Below are 16,900 nucleotides of genomic sequence, written 5' to 3'. Positions count from 1 at the left end.
GGTTATTATGGTGTTAGTTCATTTTATTTTTGTGTATTAGCTACATAGCTAGATAACTTGCATCACATCTATTTACTATGACGCCTTGTTTTCAGAATGGAATTGGTTTTTGGAGCGCAGACGTTTCTGCAACTGCCCTTTCCGCTTTTTTACCGGACGACCAGATGCCCAAGCTTTTGGCACCAGAATATACATATCTTCAACCGACATCTTGTACATCAAGAGGACTGCGATGGGAGAAAAGCCTAATAATGACAAAGGCTCTCACCCTAAACAGCAAATCAGTTACGTCAGAAGCACAAACGAAACCGGCGACACCGTCTACCTTTGGGCTTGTTGGCGTGTGCGGAGCTGATGTTCTGGGTGAGCATGCGCAGGCGCTCCTCGCGCGCGTCGTGCAGCCGCAGGTACATCTCCCTCCACGACTCGTACTCCTGGGGAGACTCCCGCTTGAAGTCGCGCTGGCAGTGACGCATCCACAGGTCGTCGGATTCCTCCGTGAAGCACTGAGGGGAGGAGGGAGACGGGCGGGAAACGGGATGTTCCACGTCAGTTTTTCATGTCATCCCATAGCTTTTCCAGACCTAGCCAGCTGTGCTCTCTATTAAGTGAATTTGTGATGCACATATAAACATACTGTGTATACATGTTTATACTTCATGTGACGTGAACTGGCTGTGGGAATAATTTACATAAATAATAAATAGTAAACTATCTTCTTTCCTCAAGATGGTGGTATGCAGTATGATGTACGATGTTAGCAGCTGATCAACACTAGTATCAAGCACACTAGAACTCTCCAGGTCAACATTATTCATCACAACACAAACATGAAATGACCAGTCTTCAATCATTGTCGTCAAATTTTCCCACATTCTTTTGTGCAATTTCCAAACTTTTGAACTCAAAAGAAACAAATTGATTACCCAATGTTTTTGAGAGTTTCCAGAGCTGCTACTACTGATTGTACAAAACAACCACTTTTTCTTTTTTTAAAGATGACATTTATGGTATTTCTGGACAGAGTGCAGGTGCCAGAGACTGGATGGAGAGGGGCGTGGGGCTGGATTTGAATGTGGGACAGGACACTAGCTGCCTTTACATGCGCACTTTTTCCTCAATCTGATTGAAATCAGTCGCTTCCAAGATAAGATTTCGGGTCAACCGTTTACATGGGATGTGATTTAATATGATCTGGTGTTTACATGCGCCCAGAGCATGCACCGTGCACCGATGTAACTGAACAGCAGCTGTGGGACGTGCGCAAAAGTGATGAATATATAACTTGGCAGGTCTGCAAAGTGCAAACTCTCACATCGACCGTGAGACTCAAGCAACTGACACTTCTCACATAGACCTTCTTCTTCTCACACACTTCTTCAAGTAGGCTACATTTTCTCCAGTGAAAAATACATTCATACTGTGTAATCATACTGTGTAATCATACCGGTGGCTGAAGCGTAAATTATGCCAGACATATGGACTGTCACATGGAAATGAGAGACACGCAATCCTGACGAGAAAACGTTTGGCGCTTAGCCTACTCCGTGCGGGTTTCTCCCATCGACATAAATAAGAGGTTTCTCCTCGCTGGAGTGTTGAAAATCTCCACTTTGGGCATAGTTAGAAAATAAGCAAATAACTCTCCCGCAGCAGCTCCTCCTATCCTGCTGCAGGCAGGCAGGAGTCTCCTTTATGTCAACACAGAGGGCAGCATGGGTATGCGCAGAAAGAACGCAGCCAGAGAGTAATAATCAGTTTCATCGTTTACATGATAACATTTTCCTTTTGATCGGTTTATGAAAAGGTTTAAACTACCCGTCTGCAACCGGTTGAAATTTCAATCGGTTGATTGAGGTGATTGAGCTGATTGAGGTGTTATATGGAGCATTTTTTATCTGTTTGGGCTTTTAAACCTATTTCAAGGAGATCGTTATGCTCCATGTAAACGTGCCTACTGACTATGTTTACATCGACTGCAATAATCGACTATTGACCTTACTCTAAATAAGACAATATTTTGATGAAGGTGTTTACATGAGCAGCTGTAGAATATCGTATTCCATTCATATTCCCGTTTACATGCTACAGAGCTTAGTCCGATTAATGATTGAAGACACGCCCACATGACGTTGAAGAAGCTGTCTGCTAAAACTCAGATAGGACATCATAGTGCGATGACAACACTGAGTACGTTCACATGGACGACAATAATTCGATCTTAACCCGACTAAGCAATACTCTGAATAAGACACTGCAATGTAAACAGCATTTTCTGATTACCTTCACCGGAATAAGGTCATTTGGAGTAAGCAATAGTCGAATTAAGACTATTTAATTAACTATAATGCGATCTTAGTCACATTATTGAAGCGCGTTGTAGACATGTCAAAACCTTAAGGCAACAACAGACACTTTAATGTAGACTGCTGTTGTGTTATTTGATGTCTCGTTGTAAAATGCTGTAGACTAGAGATGCGCGGATGAGCTTTTATGCCATCCTAATCCGCGTGTATGCATGAACCGTCCGCCCGCCATAAATCCGCGTAAATTATTTCATACTATTTATAGATGCGCGCCCGCCATGCACCCGATGCTATAAACGCTATAAAAGGAGCGAATTTACGGTTTCTGCTGCCGTTGGTGCGATCGCAGCAGTCCAAGACTCCAAATAAACTTCCATGCTGTATTATGTCCAGTCCACTTGCCCTCATGTAGTTTACTCGGCTAACGCTATAGCTTTAAGTTTAGTTTACTTGATTGCCTCATTGTATGGGAAAATACGAACGCGCCGTCTTCTCTTCAAACACGTCTTCAGCGGAGACTCCTTTTTGAGGGTGACATCATTGACCATATATGGACGAAAAGTGCAGCCTAGCGACCTAGCACATGGCTATTGTTTGGTTTACGGCCGTGGGTCCTTTGGGGGATCTACAATAGGTGACTAAGAATGTGCCTGACGAAAAATGTAGCTTAAAATACGTTCATAGACGTAATTAATATTATTTTTCCTCATTAATGATACATCGTTTCAACCGCCCGCAACCCATCCGGGATATCCGCGGTCAGCGCGGTTATAACTGCGGCCCGCGCATCACTACAGTAGACCCTCATCATTTGACCTCTACACAGAAAAACCTGCTGTCAGTTGGAGATGAATCAGCAGACGAAAACCTGCAAAAGCCTTTCATCACAAACCAAGACGCTGCTTTATTCTCTCAAGTAGCCTGTGTGAAAGCTTTGAGGTGTGTATGTGGTTTTGTGTGTGTGTGTGTGTGTGTGTGCATGCGTGCGTTACCTGATTGCACTGCTCGATGCGGTACAGCTGTTCTGGAGTGCACCGCTCCAGAACCGGTTCAAGGATCTCAAACGGGACTCCTCCCACCTCGTCGATGGCTGAAACAACAGAGGGACCCGACACTCAGTTTCTTTCTTGGCATTTGTTTTGTTTGAGCCTGCTTGGAACACCGGATGGGAGGGGCTTATCGCAGCAGGTCAGAGGTCGATCACAAACCCATTCAAATATTCTTTCTTGTTATTATCTACAGTTTTCTATAGTTAAAATGTCTGCTGATCATTGGGTTATCTTATGTGGTAAACCCCACTGCATCTGCTTATAGATCAGCAAGTTATATCATTATATATAGATCATTACTAAACCCAGTAGAATAACATCCCATTCAGCTACAATTATAGATAATGTATTTACTAATAACCTGGAAGACAATATGACCAGTGGACTACTAATAAATGATATAAGTGACCATCTGCCAGTGTTTGTTATTTATGATTGTGAATATAAAAGGCCTAAAAAGGAAAATGTAGTAAGACAGAGGAGAATAAGAACGGAGAATACCCTTGAAGTATTGAGATCTGAACTACTGAGACAGGACTGGAGAAAAGTATATGAAGCAGTGGATGTTGATCCTGCTTATGACTCTTTCTTGGAAACGTTCTTGACCATATATGATAAAAGCTGTCCAATGCAACAAAGCAACCATACATTTAAAAGCTCTGAAAAACCATGGATCACAAAAGGACTACTAAATGCCTGTAAAAAAAAGAACACCTTGTACAAGGAATTTATAAAACACAGAACTAGAGAAAAAGAAACTAAATATAAATTATATAAAAACAAATTAACTGATATCCTTAGAAAATGTAAGAAGGATTATTATAATAGAGTGTTAGAAAATAACAAAGATAATATTAGGGGTACATGGAATATATTAAACTCAATTATTAGAAATAAAAAAACTAGCTCCTACTTCCCAGACTATTTTATAGAAAATGGTAAAACAATCACTAATAAAAAGGATTTGGTGGACGGCTTCAATAACTTCTTTGTAAATGTGGGGCCCCGACTGGCGATGGAAATAAACCCTCCACAAGGGGGAGGTGTTGAAAAGTTCCATGGAGAGAGGAATCCAGCCACCATCTTTTTGAGAGAGACAAATAGAAATGAAATTATTGATGTGGTCAATAAATTTAAGAATAAAACGTCTACGGACTGGAATGGTCTCGACATGACCTTAATAAAGCAAGTAATTGATACTATCGTTGACCCCTTAACATACATCAGTAATCTGTCATTCAACTTGGGCTGCTTTCCTAGCAAAATGAAAACTGCCAAAGTGACACCAGTATATAAAGCAGGAGAAAAAAATATTTTTACTAACTATAGGCCAATCTCATTACTCTCCCAGTTTTCTAAAATTCTGGAGAAACTCTTTGTTGCACGGTTGGACAGCTTCATTGAAAAATATGAATTGCTTACAGACAGTCAGTATGGCTTTAGAACAAACAGGTCAACTGCCATGGCTCTAACGGATTTAGTGGAAGAGTTAACAAGTACAATTGACAATAAGAAATATGCAGCGGGTGTTTTCATTGATCTGAAGAAAGCGTTTGACACAATAAATCATGATATTCTAATACAAAAACTAGAGAGGTATGGGATCAGAGGGGTGGGGCTAAATTGGCTAAAAAGTTACATTGAAAATAGAAAACAGTTTGTACAGGTGGGCATTACAACATCTTCTCCCTTAGACATTACTTGCGGTGTACCACAAGGGTCGATTTTAGGACCAAAACTGTTCATACTGTACATTAATGATATATGCAATGTTTCAAAAATATTGAAATATGTCATTTTTGCTGATGACACAAATATATTCTGTGTAGGTGAAAATCTTCAGCAGCTGTTAGAGGCTGTCACAGTAGAATTGGGGAAGCTAAAGTTGTGGTTTGATGCAAATAAACTATCATTAAACACAAAAAAAACTAAATTTATGATCTTTGGCAAAACTAATAAACATCTGAATACTCCCGTAGAATTAATGATTGACAGTGTTAAACTAGAAAGAGTACATGAGAACACATTTTTAGGAGTAATAATCGACCACAACTTTAGCTGGAAACCACATATCAGATACATCAGGTCCAAGTTAGCAAGCACTGTGGGGATTCTATGTAAAACAAGGCACTTTTTGAACACCAAATCATTGCAAACACTGTACTGTACACTCTTCTTACCATACTTGACTTATTGTGTTGAAGTATGGGGAAACACCTATAGAAGCAACTTACAGACAATATGCAACATGCAAAAGAGAGCAATAAGGATAGTGAATAAGGTAGGTTATCATGAACACACAAATGTACTGTTTCATAAATCAAAGATGCTGAAGTTTTGGGATCTGGTGGAGTTCAAAACCGCCCAAACTCTGTATAAAGCGCGACATAATTTACTTCCTGGTAATATACAAAAACAGTTCAGTGATAGAGAAGGTGGTTATGAGCTGAGAGGGAGATTAAATTTCAAACAACCAATTGTTCATAGCACTCTGAAGAGCATGTGCGTATCTGTCTGTGGTGTGAAACTGTGGAATAAATTACCTGACGAGATCAAAGAAAGTAATAATCTTGTGCAATTCAAAAAAAAGTATAGAAACATTATTCTGGAGAAGTATAGACGTGATGGTTCATAATCAGGACTTATGGGTCACTTGTATTTCCTGAAGTATGTTTGGTATTAGCTATGTATGGGTAATTATATGTATATGTGGTAGGTAGCCTATGTGTGTATAGGCATGTATGATTAATTATGAGCATGTGCTATTTGTGTGTGTAAATCAATGCATGTATGTATCCATGTGTATGCATATGTACTGCATATGTTTACATATAACGTAAAGGAATAAGGGTAAGGGCATTTAATAAGCTAGCTAGCTTCAGCCCTAAAACCCTTTCGGTCAGCCTTATGTATCTTTTGTTTTTTTTCTGTTTTTTTTTCTATTCTGTGAATATTCTTTCCTTTCTGATCGAAATAAACTAACTAACTAACTAACTAACTAACTTATGGCTTTGTCGACAATATGCAGAGAATATAGACAAAACATAATAGCATAAGCTGGGATACAGGCACCATATAGTGCAATCATTAGACTATAATATTGTTGGTTTTGTTACAGTGTGCTGAAAATAAAGATAGGACAAGCGCAGGTAGTATCATGTAATTTGACAGTATGAGGATATAATGTATGAAATGACAATGGATGGATCCCATACAATGTAAGTTATTGCAGTAATGATCAAAAGATCTAAAGGATTTGAATATAATATATATATAATATAATAGTGTTCTTTGAGCGAGGCGTTCCACTGATCACTGTTCCAGAGGAAGCGTCTGGGAAGGGCTCGAGTTTCATCCTTCGTCTCAGTTTAATGACTCAAGAACAGCGAGTTAACGGGCTGTAAAGGACAACAGAGCCTTCTTTTATCCACTAGAACAGGGAATTTATCCGAACATCTCAAGTTTGGCTACATTCCCAGGATGAGATGGAAAAACGTGATTTTTGGCACCCAAATAAACCGCAATAATCAATAATCATTCTGCAGCCATAACTCAAAGACCCCAACGTTTAACTTTCACAGGCTGAAAAGTGAAAGTGCAAAACCCTCACATACATCAGTCCCTGTGTTCAAATGAGAGAGAGAGAGAGAGAGAGAGAGCGAGAGAGAGAGAGAGAGCGAGAGAGAGAGAGAGAGAGAGAGAGAGCGAGAGAGAGAGAGAGAGAGAGAGAGAGCGAGAGAGAGAGAGAGAGCGAGAGAGAGAGAGAGAGAGAGAGAGAGAGAGAGAGACAACTTCCACTCACAGTCGATGTTGTTCTGCAGCACGCGGATGCACTGCTCATACAGACTCATCATCTTGGGCAAGTAGGCGGTCTTAGAGCCTGAGTAGACCACCATCTTGGAGTTGAACCGTTTGCCCGTGAAGCCGGAATCCTCCTCGTCATTTGATACAGGAACTGAAAGAGAAGGAGCAGAGTGTAAGCCTTGGATGTGTGTGTGTGTGTGTGTGTGTGTGTGTGTGCGTGTGCGCACGCGCGTGTGCATGTGAGGAACAACTACGCTGGCACAAACAAGAACATATTTGAGAGGAACTAGTTCATGATTTGCATATACGACAAAATTCACATGTCATGTCATGTCACGTCACGTCATGTCATGTCATGTCAAGCCAACATCTTGCCTTTAAAAGCACACCAGTTAAGCCTGTTGTTGAGTATGAACAGGCTAGAAGCCTCTAGGTCTCTGAGGTCTACAGGTGTACAGTACAGTGTGTGTTGAGACTGAGACACACCTACCTACCCACCCACACACAGAAATGACAAGCTTTGAATAGTTCATTACTCAGTAGTCAGCTATTCCCACATTATCTACTTTCCCCCATGACAGTACAGTGAGTGCATAATAGGGATGTTCATTTTGAAAATTTTCCAAAATCGATAATCGGTGAGAATTAACGATCAATTATCGATTATCGATTTTATTAATACTTAGAAAATTTTCAATATTTTCAATTTTTTTTTTTTTTTTTTTTTTTTTTTTTTAACAAAATGAATGCCTATGGCAGAAAATACGAAAGACAACGTGTTCTCCTCAATGAACTCTTTATTTCAATGTGTCTACTCTCCAACACTGCTGTCCCCGGCGCATGCCGGTGTGAATTTCTCATGTTTAAAACAGTTTTGTTGGCACAAAGGCCCGTGCCCAGCCAGAAAACTAGAGACTATATGAAGCTCCACCTCACGTTAGTCGGCTGTGCAATGGAGTGGGGCGAGGAGGAACGAATTCCACCCAAACCTAGTCCAAAAAAAAAAAAAAAAAAAAAAAAAAAAAATTTTTTTTTTTTTTTTTTTTAATAATTAAAAAATCGATCCAAATGCCACAGGATCGATTCCAATCCTTAACGATCGATTATCGATTTTCGATAATTGATGAACATCCCTAGTGCATAATAAGATTATTATTATTATTAATAATAATACTAATAATAATACTAATAATAATAATTGTTTATTTGATTTTCTAAGCACTCAAAGACTCACAAACACAAACCAGGGGTCCTTGAGGGGGTCTCAGAGGGTACCCAGCAAACTCATGGATTGTTAAACTTCACCAATAGTTCAGCCACAAGAAGTTGAACAAGTAGAATGAACTATTTTGATCATAGATTCACTGTCATCTCTCGACTACAGTACAGACAATTCTGGACAAAATCATATCCAACAATAAAAAAACACTCTCTGATTTGAGTTCGAGACACAAAATCTCATCAAACGGGGGTTTGTGGCACCAATGTGGACTAAATTAGGATCAAACAGGTAAAGTAAAAGATAAAAAGATAAAAATAAATTAGATCAATTAATGGTCTGTCTGAGAAGTGTTGAAGCTATGCTCCATGTCATAATTAAGGGATCAATAGATTATGTTTGCATGATTTCTATGCAAAGATCGATAAAACGCAGCCTTAGATCAAACAGAGAGAATCACTGAATCAGTCACTGTTAGTGAGGCAATCATTTGGCTACACATTTTCTTTTTGGCCAGCGCAAGCGGGCCCTATATCTGGCTTTGTCCAGTCCGATTTGTGTGCCGATGATCGTCAACGCTTTATCGCGCTGGCCGTTCGGACCTAGCCTTGTTTAATTCTGCTTCACAAACTGAAGAAATTTTATGGTCATATTTCTTTTTTTTATAGCTGTAAATAGATGCACTGTTGTAACTAAGGCCGTGTGTCCATCTAGCGTCTTTTTACGACCATAAAACCCTGGAAGTACGCTGGGAAGCGCTGATCTCAGCGCACAATATAACAAGGAAGCAGTCTGAAACTAACATTAGTTCAGTGCGGTAGTAGCTTGATAGCTGACAGCTAACATTAGCAAACAACACACATAGTGATTTAGCTCCAGTCACCAGAAATATTAAGTGTCTAGGCAATCTGCTCCCACAATTGAGCCTTTCTGTCTCTGTTGCGATAGTTTCTCCATGATTAGTTGCCAGAAAAGGAGCACCCGACACCAGCGTCTTTCTGAAAAGTTAAAATATTTTCAGGTGGGAGCGCTGGGAGTCGGGCGCACAAAAACGCCGGAGCGCTGTGAAAATAGACGCTGGGCGCTGTGCACTTTCTCTAGACGTCCGTGTGCGCCCGCATACGCTCTCCCCCCATTGGAAACCACTGAAAAAAGACGCTGGAGCTGATGAAAAGACGCTAGGTGGACACAGGCCCTTAGCCTGGGTAAACCCAGCCTCCACGTGACCTCTATGTGCTATCAGTCACGAAGCTTACGCTACAGGCATAGCCTGTGACGTCACGTTGAAGGCTGGGTTTACCCAGGCTAGTTGTAACTTGCTGTGTGTTTATCTAGTGGTTATCCATTATTGAACCAACTTCAACAGATAAACTATGTGTGACGTGTCAAATGGGCCACAGCCACCAAGTGTGGCACAAGTGATGTTTGACGACACACTCATTTTCTATGGGAAAAACAATAATAATATCAACATTTTGTGCGCTTGCTTTGTCTGTGCTCTAATAATAAATGTTAAATGTAGTATGGTGTTGTTAATCACCCGTAACCTTTTCACAGGCTGTCAACAACTGCATGTTCATTATAATTGCCCTGGAATTCCCAAAACGCTAAGAAGCTAGCAAACATCTGTCTGAACACATCAACAGGGCGGTTGCCAGGATGGGTAGAGCAGTTAGCAATGACTAGAAAGTGTGCAGCATTTGTTACACCAGTATTACTTTGCCAAATTGTTTGTTCATTAGTTCTGTGTCATTTGGATTATTGCTCTGTGGTTTGGTCATCTGCGTCTAAGTGTCTACTAGGGAAGTTACAAGTAGCACAAAACAAGGCAGCTAGGCTGGTCCTGGGGTGCTCCCCTAGGTCCAGCGTAGCCGACGTGCATACACGTCTTAAGCGGTGTTCACACCGAGATATTTATTTTTCGATCTGTCGCTCGATTCAACCCTTTGCAATCGCTCTGTCGCTGTGTTTAAATCGCTCGTCAACAGGCACACGAATTGACGGACATCTGGGGGCTATAACGTTACGCAATGTCATGATGTTTGTCCACTATGAGCCACCGTAGTTGTTTACAAGCTAAGCCTATCAGCGTGCCCTATACCGGTAGTACAGACTTCACTTCATGTCAGCTGTCAGCCTGTCAATCAGCTGTCAATGCGGTTTGTTGCCACACAATAAACCAGCGGTTTGTTGCAAGCCAGTGTGATCCTTGACTCGCTCTCACACGGCAGCCAATCAGCGTTGAACAGCGAGCGACTGATGCCAGCGTAATTTCGCTCGAGTTGGGATATTTCATCTCGGGCGACGAGCGTATTTTCGCCCTATCGCTCTGTCTCTGTCGCTCGGACGCCCAGCGATTTTTCTCCCAGGCGAATATACGCTCAATCGCTCGTTTGCATTGACTTTGTATGTAAACTCGATGCCAGTGAAAAACTTTAATAGGTCGGTGTGAACTGTGAACGCAGCTTTACATGGCTTAGCGTTGAGAAAAGGCTATCGTCCAACCTACTCATATATTTTCATGGAGTTATTCAAACTCAAACTCAAAAATGTCTTTGCAACAACATAATTTATAGCTCAGGGATTCATACACACTCCACCAGATGGGCGAGAGGTGGTCAGATGACTTTACCCAGACCAAAATCCAACTACTTGAAGAAAACGGTCATATACTGTACAGGTCCATGACGTCTTGGAATTGTTTACCATCCAATATTTATTCAATCAAAGGAAGGGCTTGTTTTCAAAGGAGGCTCAGATCCCATCTTCACTCACAATGATGTTGTCACTTTTTCTCATATGTCTTTTCTAATGTAAAGCAGCAGCATATTGAAGAAAAGTGTCAAAAAAGAAAAACATGACTGTGTGTCTTGTATTACCACGTACACTCCTCATGCAAGAGAGGAGGTGGGGGCTCTGGAACAATGGTGCCAGGACAACCACCTCTCTCTGAACGTCTCCAAGACCAAGGAGATCATTGTAGACTACAGGAGGGGGGGGGGGGGGGGGGGCGCACACCCCCCAATCACCATCAACGGCACAGTGGTGGAAAGGGTGGACAGCTTCAAGTACCTGGGAGTCAACATCCACCAGGACCTGACTTGGGCCGGTCACACCGCCACTGTTGTCAAAAAGGCCCAACAGCGACTACATGGACTCAGGCGCCTGAAGAAATTTGGGCTAAGGCCAGAAATCCTTAGGGACTTCTACAGAGGCATCATTGAAAGCCTGCTGACTGGCTGCTTCACCACCTGGTACGGGAACTGTACCACCATGGACCGCAGGGCGCTACGGAGAGTGAGACGCGCGGCCCAGCACGTAACAGGATGTGAGTTGCCAGAACTGCATGAACTGTATAACCAGCGGTGCCTCAGGAGTGTGCGGACGCTCCTTTTTTCATTCCTAATGTAAAGCACCAAAAAAATACATTTGAAAAACTCAACAGCATTGTCTCTTTCCAGAAATCATGACCCGGTTACTCAAGATAATGCACAGACTTTGTTGTGAGCACTTTCATGTAGGAACTATTTTCTTTTGCAGTCTCATGTAGGAACTAGCTAGCAGCTAGCGGGTGTAAAGAAAATAGTTCCTCCATGAAACTGCTCAAAACGAGGTCTGTGGATTATCTTGAGTAACCGGGTCATGATTTCTGGAAAGAGACAATGCTGTTGAGTTTTTTCAAAATGTATTTCTTTGGCACTTTGAGCACCACAAGCCGAGTGCCATCCAGTTCCATTGTATTGGCGAGAAGGCAGAAACTCTGCGGCCGATATCTCCAAAACTCTAGCAAGTAGCAACTAACACAAAATGATATAGATAGATGGATAAATAGCACTACAGGTGAGATTTTAGGATTTTAGCGTGAGCTGTTCCTTGAAACTGTTTCGACTGACATTGAAGTAAATGGATAAGGAGTGATTGTCATGGAGCCGTACCTTTCCGTCTCTGCGGGGACAGTGGCGTGAGGTCGAGGGAGGGCAGAGGTCGGTAGTTGGGCTGAATGGCTGGCAGAGGGATGTCAGGGAGAGTCGGAACGGCCTCAACCACCTGCTGCACAGAGCGACATATTCACATCAATATGCTTCATTTGCATAGAACTTTTCAAACGTAAACAATTAAAATCTAAGCCAATGACAATAACCAGGCATGAATTGAAATCGGCGTTATGGGGGATAAAACAGGCATATATATTAGTAAAAGATACAAACAAATAAGATACTTATTTCATATAAAAGGCCTGTCTGACAAGTGTTGAAGCTAACAGTATGCTCCATGTCACATAAGGGATTAACAGACAACATTTGCATGCTTCCTATGCAAAGATAGATTTGGATCAAAGAGAGACTTCGATAATAGGCACAGGTCTTTCGGAAAAGACTAAAGACACACCTTTTCAGGCTCCATCTGGGCCCTTCTTGATCTAACATCGTTCTCTCTCTTTCTTTATTAAAAAAAAAAAAAAACTAACCTAAACTTGTACCACTAACCTAAACTTGTACCACTGTTCCTTCAGAAGTTGTAGTTGTCATAGACTGTGCTCCATAGTTGATTGCTCTATTGCTGACAAAAAATGTGTTATTGTAAGTCGCTTTGGATAAAAGCGTCTGCCAAATGACGTAATGTAATGTAATGTAATGTAATGTAATGTAATGTAATGTAATAGCTTGTAAACCTGAAGTAGCGTTTGAAATCTGCAAGGTCCCAAGTTAACTGCTCCCCCTGACTTCCTGTTAGAATGGTCAGTGAGCTACTGTTGCTAGGAAACAAACACAATTCCAGTCAATAAAAGCAAACTATTGGGTCCAGGAAAGAAGAACAGACTGACTGGAGGATTAATAAATGCTTAGAATAGGCTACTTCCAGACATGTTGTACATGCTAGAATTTAGTCTTATCGGGGATCAAATGTAAAAAGGGATAGCAGATAATTTATTCAAATTTAATTCATTTATTCAAGTTATTAATGACTTGCTTATTTTATTATTTGTTGGTCTTTCTATTTCGCTTTCTTTATATTCTGCTTTGTAACTAGGGCTGGGCGAAATGGTGGAAATCAATATCTCAATATCACAATATTTAGCCGTATTTATAACTGTGTACTATTTGTTTTCTTTGTTCCTTGCTTCTTTTCTCAGTTGCATCAACGTGTTTGTAACCAGTTGGAGATGATTGTCCCTGTCAAATAAACTAATAGAAAACAAGTTGATTTAGAGAAATTCAAAAGGCATAATAAGCCGTGTAGAAAAGGCCCTCATACCGACTGATGTCGGCGTCACTCCACAGTGAGGTCATCGATGATGTCACTGTAACTATGAGGTCATTGGTCATGTCATTACAACTATGAGGTCACCGATGATGTCATCGGTGATGTCATAGTTGCAGCTGTGATGTCATCGGTGACATCATACATGCCAAGGTATAAAATAAGCGATGTTTCAGTCTTTCTTTAGTCTACCCCTGTAGCTCTCTCTGTCTCTCTCTCTCTCAATCGCGCTCTCTCCCCACTAGCTCCACTCTCCCTATTCTCTGTCTTCGATCCTCGGTTCAACTGTCACGCACTCTATCTGCTGCCTTACTTCTGCCTGTGATGTTCCAAATGAAGCTTGAAAGACATCTCCGTGGTTCTTATCGGTCATCTGTGGCGAGTTCCGATCTACATAATCCAGGACAAAATAAGCGGAAGCTACATCTTCCCTACAAGCCCAATCATCTTCCTTACCCGCCTGCGTTTCTCCGGGGGCGGGGCAGCGGCCGGCGGGGCGGAGGCGGACTCTGGCCTCTTAGTGCTTTTCGTTCCGTTGGCCTTGCTCGCCTTGGAGGAGGAGGAGGAAGAGGAGGAGACGGGCGGAGGGGTGCGTGCGTGACGGGACGAGGAGGGGTGAGACGCCCGGGGGTGAGACGGCTGGGGCTGAGACGAGGACGAGGGGTGAGACGGCCGGCTGTGTGACGAGGACGTGGTCGATGACGAAGACGAGGACGAGGGCTTCTTCTTCTTCTTGATGGGCGTCGGGGCGTCGTACGTGAGGAAGGACTCAAAGGACATGGTGGGAGCCTCGAAGCGGTCTTCCTCCTGCTCGGCCGGTAAGTCCTTCGCCACCCGCGGTCGCCCTGGTTACACACAGGAGAACACAATTACATTGTGCGAAGCAGTGGAGCACAGAGCTAACGATTAGTCGATGGACAGAAAATTTAATCGACAACTATTTTTAGAATCGAATAATCTATTTTTTAAGAGGAAGAAAAAAAACTACAATTCTCTCCTTCCAGCTTCATAAATGTGAATATTTTCAGATTTTTTTAGTCTTCTAAGAAAAAACAAAAGAAGACATTTGACGATGTCATCTTGGGTTTTTGGGAAAAAGACATTTTCCACCATTTTGTGACATTTTATAGACCAAACGACTAATCGATTAGTCAAGAAAATAATGGAGAGATCAATAGATATGAAAATAATCGCTCGTTGCAGCCCTAGTGTAGAAGCAATGTGTAGAAGATATTGATTGATAGTCTGGATCCCCGTCTATCCAAACGTAGTTCAATTCAAATAGATTGTGCATACTTTTCTCTGGGGAAGCCCCACTCTTTGATTTAGGCTTATAAATATATATAAACATCTCGCCTGGTGCAGCTACATTATAATATAAGTAATGAACTTGTCATAAAATAGAACCAATGTAACCACAGCACGGCTTTAACAGAGGAATGGTGCTTTGGTTTGTTTGCCTGCTCTCAGCAGCAGTGTAGGAAATTTTAAAAATATTTTGCAGGCAACTTTTGCCCCCTCTGTCTAAAAACTGGGAGCCACATTTACAAAATTGTGGGGGGCACTTTAAAAAATAGTAATTAGTGCATAAAGTGGCGGCACGGTGGCTCAGTGGTTAGCGCTGTTGCCTCACAGCAAGAAGGTCCCGGGTTCGAACCCCGGTCCGTCCCAGGTCCTTTCTGTGTGGAGTTTGCATGTTCTCCCCGTGTTTGTGTGGGTTTTCTCCGGGTGCTCCGGTTTCCTCCCACCACCTAAAGACATGTATGTTAGGGTTAATACTCCTGTCAGTGCTCCTGACCAAGGCAATGGCAAAAAGAACTGGAGTTGGTCCCCGAGCGCTGCACTGTGGCTGCTCACTGCTCCTAGTTCTAGGAAGGTTCCTAGTAGAGGATGGGTCAAATGCAGAGGATGAATTTCCCCATGGGGATAAATAAAGGATAACTTAACTTAAAGGTCCCATTCCGTGCAAAAGCTGTTTTTACTTGTAAATGCATATATACTGCTGTCATCCCTCCCTGTAATGCAGGGGTGGGCAACTATTTTTCATGGGGGGCCACATGAGAAACCCAGATTGTTGCCGGGGGCCGAACAAATATTGTCATGCCATAACCCATGGATGGGCAACTTTGATGATAGAGAGGGCCACAAAAAAATGTCCTCGCTACCAGGTTTTGCTGAGGGCTGAACGGTGCCAGCGTGAAATATTTGGGGCATTTGAAGCCAGGTTTAGAGGAACAACTCATTTTAAATTAACAATTGTGATGTCATTATTATCAGTCTTAACCACCAATATTTGATCCTTTTCGTCACTCACTCCTATGTCACCACCTGCTCTCCCTGCAGGGCTTGAAATTAACTTTTTTCACCACCTGCCAATATGGCTGCTAGATTTTAAAGTTACCAGCCAATTTGAATTTCCACTAGCCGAAATGTTTTTCTTGAAATAAACCAGAATATGAGTGGGTTAATTTAAGCATAAGTATCAGTAAGTGGCCCGGGATTCTCAAAGCCTGTGTTGAGGGTCACACAAGAACAAAAATGCACTCTTGAAGCTAAATAAATCCAAAACCAACAAGTTAATTATTTAAATTTCTACTTCAATGTAGAACAGTCATTTCTTACACATGAGATTACTTTTAGCCTTTTAGTCATAAATATTAGTATTGCCCAGAATGACATGAACATTTGGACACTTATTCAGCGGGTATATTGCATGTTGCAATATACCATCAAGTGCACTGTAAAAAAAAAAAAAAAAAAAAATTTTTTTGTGTGCAATTCCATCGCGGGCCACACAGGGGGCGCCCGCGGGCCGCATACGGCCCGCGGGCCATATGTTGCCCATGTATGCTGTAATGAGTGGTCACAACCTCAGAACTGCCACAGTTGGATTTGTCCCTATCCAGCTTCCCCCTGCAGTCTCCTTCAAGCCACACCCCCAAACGCTCTGTTTCCCAGACGGGGTATCGGGACGTCACAAGCTTCCTCACGCATACTGCGCGGGTCTCTCTCACACAAGCTACCTGCACCATTTTGTCTATAGCCACAAAATTAACACTTCTAGCTGGAGCGACGCCAACTGTACGTGATCCAGCAACTGCGGAGGTGCATTCGGTAAGTCTAGGCATTTTGAGATGTCCTCTTTAGCGTAGCAACGTTAAGTTAGCGATAGCGTTAGTTGTGGACACAACCTAGCGTGCTGGTCCACAGACGCTAATCTGATTGGCCGCTGGGAGCCTGGGGCGGGCTCTCCCTCAGCG

General features: G+C 42.1%; 1 protein-coding gene across 2 annotated transcripts in view; it reads right to left on the bottom strand.

Moving 5' to 3' along the window:
• eloa (elongin A) overlaps positions 1 to 16,900 on the bottom strand; it is a 33,416-nt gene that overhangs the window by 4,117 nt on the left and 12,399 nt on the right. For both annotated transcript variants that reach the window (XM_083646148.1, XM_083646149.1), the window contains exons 5-9: positions 14,097 to 14,485; positions 12,314 to 12,428; positions 7,158 to 7,310; positions 3,299 to 3,396; positions 326 to 506 (exon numbers count right to left, since the gene is read on the bottom strand). In XM_083646148.1, coding sequence (XP_083502274.1) covers positions 326 to 506; positions 3,299 to 3,396; positions 7,158 to 7,310; positions 12,314 to 12,428; positions 14,097 to 14,485 — 936 coding nt within the window. The remainder of the gene's footprint in view (positions 1 to 325; positions 507 to 3,298; positions 3,397 to 7,157; positions 7,311 to 12,313; positions 12,429 to 14,096; positions 14,486 to 16,900) is intronic.

Source organism: Poromitra crassiceps (assembly GCF_964638095.1).
Source record: "Poromitra crassiceps genome assembly, chromosome: 11".
Classification (NCBI taxonomy): Eukaryota; Metazoa; Chordata; class Actinopteri; order Beryciformes; family Melamphaidae; genus Poromitra; species Poromitra crassiceps.
The sequence above is the reverse complement of the archived record's forward strand: the minus strand, read 5'-3'. Positions and strand labels throughout refer to the sequence as shown.